This window comes from Nelumbo lutea, chromosome 1, assembly GCF_056320005.1.
Source record: "Nelumbo lutea isolate HS-2025 chromosome 1, American lotus-T2T, whole genome shotgun sequence".
Classification (NCBI taxonomy): Eukaryota; Viridiplantae; Streptophyta; class Magnoliopsida; order Proteales; family Nelumbonaceae; genus Nelumbo; species Nelumbo lutea.
Window position 1 is genome coordinate 60,206,169 of NC_142684.1, and position 8,166 is coordinate 60,214,334.

Here is an 8,166-nt window from a genome sequence, read left to right on the forward strand (position 1 = left end):
CAGGTGGAACTGGGATAAGTTCTTATCGTGGTCTTTGGGAAATTCGGGATCTGTTGGCTCATCGTGACCTCAAGAGATTCGAGATCTGTTGGGGAGGCCTTTGGAGTCGGTTATGCAGCGCTTAGGCTTATTAGCTCTGATCTAGAACTTTGATTCTTCAGTCCTGAACTGAATTGGGTGCTGAGGTGCCTCTACGCCGAGGTGGCAGAATACCCAAACTGCGAATGTTGCGAACTGGGCTTGTCTGACTGAGCTGTCATCCTTCGATTGGATCGCACCTACGTGTCTCCTTCCTGTTAGGTCGTGCCAAATCACCCTTCATCAGATGGCATAGAGAAGAAAAGCAAAGGGAATCCAAATTTTCAACAGATTCATATTCCACTTGAAAAGCTTGGATAGAATGTATAAACACAAAAAACATTTGTATTTGATCCAAATTTTCAAATGAAATCAAATGCTTTTTGTTCTTGTTTTATTTTTAGCAAGAACAAAATATCACTCCTAGGCCTAGTTATTGATTTGAGGTAGTGGTTTGAAGATGTCTTGTCCATTATTCAATATTAATATAAGCTTTAAAATTCTCAAGTTGAAAGATGACTTTCTCATTTTCTATATCTGTTAGCATTTATAATATTTGAATCACCTATTTATCCCACCCTTAACTTTCCCCACCTACACACTACTGAAGTAGATGAATTTGGGGTTAGATCCATGTAAGGTAGAGTTTGCTGAGGAGGTATGAACTTGTTAGTGAAGGCTAATGCATGATTGCAAGCAAAATAGGCACTCTAAGGGGACAAGATTACAAGGCAAACTTTAGAAAGGAAACCCTTGGATTGGTAGCACTTGACTCTACTCTAGACAAGCTAGGGCAAGAAAAGTATTAGGCAGCTTAGACATTCCATCCATGAGATTAGCACTTAAGCTCCACGGGTTGCTGGTTCTGGTTGAGGTCAAACCAAAGAATTGGTGCCCTAGAAGGGTGCAAATCAGTGCTCTATAATTCATTTAATTTGCTATGGTTGGTGTGGGTTAAAGTCAACATCCATTATCCATGACTAATCACACCAACAACCGGTTTTAACTGATCTGGGTTCACTCAAGAAGCCAATTTAGCTTCCCTAGTAAATAGCTGAACAGACTAAGCTCTGGAATTTTATTATGACATTCTCATAAAATTGAAGCAGTTTGAGTTCCTCTTTACTAAAGCTAAAAGAATTGACACTAGAAATAGAAGTAGGAAGCAACATTATTGTACATAGAAATCAACAGCCAGGTTTTATGAATTGAAAGTGACTTAGAGGTGGTAGAAATGCGATGACTATATAAACTAAAGCAAAGAGAATACACCTAATCGATGAGTTAGACAGAAGAATGAATCATCGTCAAAGCTGCATACCATTCAAATGTTAATAGAGATTATGACCTAATTTAATTCACCCAGAGGGGAAAAAATTATGCAAACTGAAAATGTAAAATAAAAATAAAAAAGATCATCAGCTAAGAAGATATCTAAGGATGTTATAAATTCAAAATTAATACAAAATACAGGGGAAATGTTGAATAGCTCTGTACAAAGGTAAAGATCTGAAAATGTTACTACAAGATACTGCCCAAATCTATTAGAACTACAAATTTGAAAATGTTGAATAGGTGAATAACATTCTATTTCTTACTTTCAGGCGGTCTAAGAAGGTCCTGGAAATGACGAGGTTGAAGAAGCTTCAAATAAGACAAAAACTACAAAAAAAAAAAAAAAAAAAAGCTAGATCAACGTTAGCATCTATTTTACTGGTTCATATGAAAAAATGCTCAAACACTCAGATAGAATGTAGAAGCGGCCAAAAATAGCTCGAATGCTCGGAATCTCAGATCTCAAACGCTCGAAAGTCGCCAACGACCGCATCATTCTAGTGGATGAGGGTAAACTCCTCGCCTATTTCCCTGGATGAAAGAAGGGTGTGAAGCTTTACCTCGAAAAAATCAAAGTAGTTTTCACCCCAAGATCGGTGTAAATCTTGACATCTTTGCAATTTTACATCGATCTTAGGGGTGTTTTTACGTCTCCAAACGCATTCAATTGTGGACCGGGGTGCATAATGCACTGAACCGGTATTTACACTCCCTCCAAACGCAGCCTTAAGCTTATTCATTTCCTTTGCAGCTTCTTTTGGAAAGCCAAAACAATTCATTTGGCATTGGGGTACAATTTTTGTTCAAGAACAAAACCTTACACAGGGTGTTTGGAGTTTTTTTAAAAAGCCATAAAGCGAAAAACGTGTTCGGTGAAGTGAAGCAAAAACGAGAGAGAGAGAGAGCATGAATGAACACGCATGCCCGGTTCGTTAAGCTCGGCATCGACACCAACCCAATAGTAGCGACTCGGTTGCTCAACGCATACGCTACTTCCTACATTCCAGACTCACTATGTTACGCGCAGCGACTGTTCGATCAGGTTTATTTCAAAGATACTGTGCTATGGAGCTCCATCATTTCAGTTTATACTCGATTAGGCAATTCACACAAAGCTCTCCAACTCTTTGCTCAAATGAAACTTCAAACTCATCCAGTTCAACCCAATCATTTCATCTATGCTACTGCCGCTCGAGCTTGTGGCTCTGCCCCAAGTTACTACCTCCACTTGGGCAAATGTATTCATGCATCTGTGAAAAAAGCTGGGTTTATACCCAATATTGTTGTTGAGACCGCTTTATTGGATATGTATGCAAAATGCGGCATTATCGACCGTGCAAGTAAGTTGTTCGATGAAATGCCGGTTAGAAATGTAATCTCCTGGAATGCGATGATTGCCGGGTATTTGCACGGTGGAATGGAAGCTCATGGGTTGCAACTTTTCTATAGGATGAAATGTCTTGAATTTCATAAACCTGATGAGTTTGCAGTTGCAACTGTTTTGGCAGCCTGTGTTGGGATTAATGATTTTACTTTTGGCGCGCAAGTTCATGCTTATCTAGTTCGTACCGGATATGAGTCTGATTGCAAGGATGCAATCTGCAACATGTACTTTCGGTGTGGCCAAGTTTCTTGCGCTGAGAGAGTTCTAAAAGGAAGAGAAGAGAATGCTACTTCGAGGCTTGTAATGATCAGAGGGTATGTCTTAAATGAAAGATACCATGATGCCATGTATTATGTTTCTTGTGATGATAATTTTATTGACATTGCAGCTGTAGATTGTACTGTAGTCGTGCCCATTTTGACTGCTTGTGCAAGCCTCTCATTGCTTAGAGTTGGAAGGCAGATTCATGGTCTTATCATTACGTTGCTTAATTTCCCCCAGAATTCCCCCACAGAGGAGGGTATTGCAATTGTTGGAAGTGCTCTGATCAGCATGTACTGCAAATGTTATAGTGTAAAAGAAGCTCAACAAGTTTTTGATAGTTTGTTGCCTGACCGGCATGTTTCTCATTGGAATTCAATGATAGCAGGTTACATACTCAATTGTATGCTTGAAAATGCTAGAAGATGTTTTGAGGAAATGCCTGAGAGAGATGTAATCTCATGGACAACAATCATATCAGGATATGTGCAGTATGGCTGTCCACACGAAGCCCTATGGTTACTAGCTAAGATGTATACCAACAAAGATGGTCTTGTTGTGCAAGGAAACTGCTTTACTTTTACGACTTCTTTGGAAGCCTGTAGTCTTCTGTCAGTATTGGAGCTGGGAAAACAAATACATGCTAAATTGATCCGAACAGTAGTCAATGCTGATGTAAATAACGTGGTTGTTGGAACATCTCTAGTGGACATGTACTCGAAGTCAGGTAGTTTGAGTTATGCACAAAGAGTGTTTAACCGGATGATGGAGAGGAATGTAGTTTCATGGACATCAATGCTCACAGGCTATGCCATTCATGGATTTGGGTTTCAGGCCCTTGAGATTTTCCACCAAATGATGGAGATGGGTGTTGAACCCACTGAGGTTACATTTGTTTCTGTTCTAACTGCTTGCAGTCATTGTGGTTTGGTTGAAGAAGGACTTAACTACTTCAAAATGATGAAGGAAAAGTACAGATTGCTCCCAGGATCTGATCACTATACTTGTGTGATTGATCTGTTAGGCCGAGCTGGGAGACTTGATGAAGCTTGGGGACTATTGGAAGAAATTGAGAGTGAAGAAGTCATTGAAGGATCATCTAATGAAACCATATGGGGTGCATTGCTGGGGGCTTGCAGGTTGCATGGGAATGTGGAGATGGGGAGTAGAGTGGCTGACAAAATTTTAAAGAAACAACAAGCCTCTGAGACATATATAACACTTTCTAATGTTTATGCAGCAGCAGGGATGTGGCATGAAGTGTACAGGGTGAGGGAGAGATGGAAGAGAGAAAGCACTGTTCCTGCTTTTCCAGGGCATAGCCAGATCCATGTACACTTTCAAGTTGATGACTTATGATTCAAGAGAAATGTTTATTCTTTTACCATATATATATATATATATATATATATATTTGAGTGTATTTGAATAAAGTTTTTGTGATTACAGCAGTTGTGATGGGTTCTTTTATCAGGTTCGGTTTGATTTCTGACCACTAACTCAGATATTAGGACATATGACAAGGCCCCCAAACAGTTGTTTTAACTTGGCAATGAATCCATATTGATACTTGGGCCATTATTGGAATGGATTCATAGAATTCAAGTGCAAGAATGCATGGATTTTGAAAGAGAGACCATCAATTTGAGTGGATTTGAAATCCTTAGGTTGAAGAGGAATAGTCATTTCGAAGATTCTTCTTCTACTGGACGTTGTCATTACTACAATTAGTAATTGTTCCTGGAATCTTTTTATCTTTTGGCTTCTGTTGCAGCTTTGCAGGAACTAACTCAGCCTTACATGGCTCCAATTTCACTTACCGTCCTGGAGCTTACTTGTTGATAGAGCAATATATTTTGCAGCACCTAAAAATGAAAACAGAAGTATGGGTTTTCACTGTTTTCGTGTTATGAAAATAGTGAAAACACAATAATTATGTGGGTATTGACTTGTTGAAGAGGGAGAAGAGAAAACAAACCAGGTGTTTGGTGCTATGGTGTTTCAAGTTATATCAGAAATAGAGATATTTTTTGACATGAAAATTTCGTTGTTGTTTCAAGGCATCTAATAGCCATTTAGCCATTAGACGCCACATAGCAATGTTTTCAAACCTCTGTTGACCTGGACGGTCGGACCATTCGGCCTGGGAATGGTTTAGGCAACCAGTTCCGTTTTACCCTAAACCTGGTTCTTGGATTAAAACCGTTTAATTGGTCAGTGGCCCGTTGACCCAGGTGGTCGAACTATTGACTCATTCAACAGTTTTTGGCTGTTTTTATTTTAATTTTGAAATCTTTTTGTCAGAATGGGCCATTCGTTCGAACTGGATAGTCGAACCATCGACCCGGAAACCGGTGGCCAGAATGGTTCCGGTTCTGGGTCTGTTTTTAAAAGCATTGCCACATACGACAAATGAGTGGGAATACTCTAAGATTCCAACACCCTCTATATTTGTGAAACCCGGTGCATGCAATATGTGGTTCGTATTTCAGGTTGAATCTGCCCGTTTTTGGAATGTTAATGTTAATTGCCTTTGAGACACTGACGCAATGAAAGCGTTTCAACCTGAAATTGGAAGGTTATCAAACAATCCAGAACGGTTGCCATCTAAAGGTGTATACATGTCTGCGTTTGGTAAGAATGCAAATACTAAACCAAAATGAAATTGCACTCTAATTCAGTTTTTCAGGCATTTGGAAAGAATACATTTCTATACTTAAAATAACAGTAAATTAATTTGTTTTTGTCACATGTTTACATGCAAAATGGAGCAAAGTTTGTTTCCAATAAATGGATGCAAACTTGGAATTCAAAGTTTATCAATGTAAAAAAAGACATTGGAATTTGTGTTTGTACCCATTACAACCAGATGCTTTAAGTAAAGAATACAAAATTTATCTATGAGAGAAACCAAACCAAATCCAAGTTTACATTTTCATGAGAGAAAAAGAAGAAAACGTTTCGGAGAGAAATTAATAAAGTAAAAGTTCTCAAAATTGTAAGTCTTTTCTAGTCATTTTACTGGTCGCCTTGTGCCTCATCACTCACTAAACAACTTAGGGATCATTTACTATGCACAACAGATGAAATGGCTGAATTGGATGGCTTCTTTGTCTTTTCGTTAAGTCATTCAGGAGGTTGCAAGTTATTTAATGGCTGAAGCTGAAATATGGTTGATTACTAAACCTTTGAATATTTTATTATTTAATTATTTTATACAATAAATAATAAATCATTCAGTTGAGCCATTTCAGCCAGTATGTAATAAGTCAATACTACGACTCAAAACCTCAGATATGGGCCTCACCCAACCTAAGGTCAAGCCCAAATTTACCCACATTGGCCCAACCTGAGGTTAATCCAATACAATTGAGGCTAGGCTCATCTTTTTACTGGCTTTTGTGGCCAATTTATGAATAGGATGATAAAATAACCAAATATAATTTAGGGTGTATATGATGTTATAAATATGTAAAATAGGGTTAGGTTGGGCCAGGTTCTGACAACCTGATTCTACCCAAACCCAAAAACTCAAGCCCAACTCATATAAAGAATTTGGATTGGGATTGGAACCTTGGAAATGCAGAATACATGACCCCATTCACACCAAGCATGTTTCTTTTTCCATTTTCCGGCAAACCCCCTCATCAAAAGAAACCAAAAGAGGGAGGTCGGTAAGCTCATGCCAAAAACAAAGAGCAACTACTGGCAAATCCCCAAATCAAAACAACTGTTGTAGAGTAGAGCCCCTAAGTTTTCTTGTTTTCATGGCTACAAACACCCCAATTGCTCAAAGAAATAACCAAATTAAAGTTCCAAGTTAAATTCTAATAAAAAGAAACATTAATTAGAGCTTGGCATACACAAGGAGGAATGATCTTTTCTAAGTAGTACTACAGCTTTAATATATAGTAAAGCCTTGAGCCAAGCTTAATTGACTAAAAAGTATTCACTGCAATCCTCATGGCTGCTTCACAGTGGCCGGGGAAACCGCAGATGAAGTAGTGAGGACCCTCTGAGAGTGTGATCTGATCGTTCCCACTTGTGTAGATCGTAGAGCCCACAGCAGGCATGCAGCTATAGTATCCATTGTTGTCAACTTCGACCACATTATGGAGCATTGGGTCGTAACTGAACACTGTAACACAAAGTAGATGCAAGTGAAAGATGAAGGAGAAGCCAAATGAATACAATACATTATCAAAGGAAGAGTTTCTTTCTATACTATACGTACGTACCCAGTGTGTCACCGGCCTTGAACGTCTTCCCGTCCGGCCAGTTTTGGACATTGTAGGTCCAACCGGCGTCGTCGCCGACGAGATAACTAGTGGCGCTAGTAGTGTCCAACTGGACAAGGAGGCAAAGCAGAAGAAGAGAAGCCGCAGTGGTTGCAGCTTGGGTAGCACTACCCCTTCCCTGAGCAGCCATCTGAGCGACCTTATAAGAAGTGAGAAGATGTTGGAGGAGTTGGTATCGGACCTTGAGATGAAGGAAATGGGTGGTGGTTTTGCTGCTTTTATAGACCCATTATGGCTGACTGGAATTGGTTTAAAGGCGTGCAGTACCACTCACCTTAATTTATGCATAAACTAGCGGGCCCGTGCGGTGTACGTGAAAATCAGAAAGATGATTCATTTTATTAATTGTAAATTAATTTGAAAGATGTTCTGGATTTTTTTTTTTTTGCTTGGCAGAGGTCAAAGTACAGGGAAGGCTTACAAATTAGGGAGAATGATGGTTAAGCCCAGCATAGCATCAGAATTCTTAAGCCCAATGTACAGTTAAGTTGGGTAGGTGCCAGCTTGGAATTGATGCCAATTCACAGAGGCATTGGTGTATAGGGTGGGGGAATTTGATATTTTGAATTTTTGTAGGTCTATAGTGAAATTCAGAATTCCGCATTAAGCTGCAACGTACTTTTGCATAAAAGGTATTGCTCCATGGGGCTACACAGCTGGTTGGGGAGGAGGGGGATCATTCCCCAAGCCCATAAAGCCTCTCAACCCTTGCACAAGCGGGATTTGATCCTATGTCTCTGCTACAACTAGCAGGAGACCTTAACAATCAACCAGTTGACACTTTGCAGAGGATTTATAAAACTAAATTAA

General features: G+C 39.4%; 2 protein-coding genes across 2 annotated transcripts; one reads left to right on the forward strand and one right to left on the reverse strand.

Annotated features, from left to right (window-relative positions):
- Positions 1–1,504: 1,504 nt before the first annotated feature.
- On the forward strand, positions 1,505–4,824 carry LOC148874786 (pentatricopeptide repeat-containing protein At2g13600-like). Its single transcript, XM_088948208.1, has one exon. It carries the CDS (start codon positions 2,324–2,326, stop codon positions 4,415–4,417), a length of 2,094 nt encoding a protein of 697 aa, XP_088804334.1. The 5' UTR covers positions 1,505–2,323; the 3' UTR covers positions 4,418–4,824.
- A 2,033-nt stretch (positions 4,825–6,857) lies between these two features.
- Positions 6,858–7,562, reverse strand: LOC148874787 (basic blue protein-like). The gene is made up of 2 exons (XM_088948599.1): positions 7,297–7,562; positions 6,858–7,196 (listed from the first exon to the last, which is right to left on the reverse strand). Exons 1-2 carry the CDS (start codon positions 7,484–7,486, stop codon positions 6,997–6,999), a joined length of 390 nt encoding a protein of 129 aa, XP_088804725.1. The 5' UTR covers positions 7,487–7,562; the 3' UTR covers positions 6,858–6,996.
- Positions 7,563–8,166: the final 604 nt, after the last annotated feature.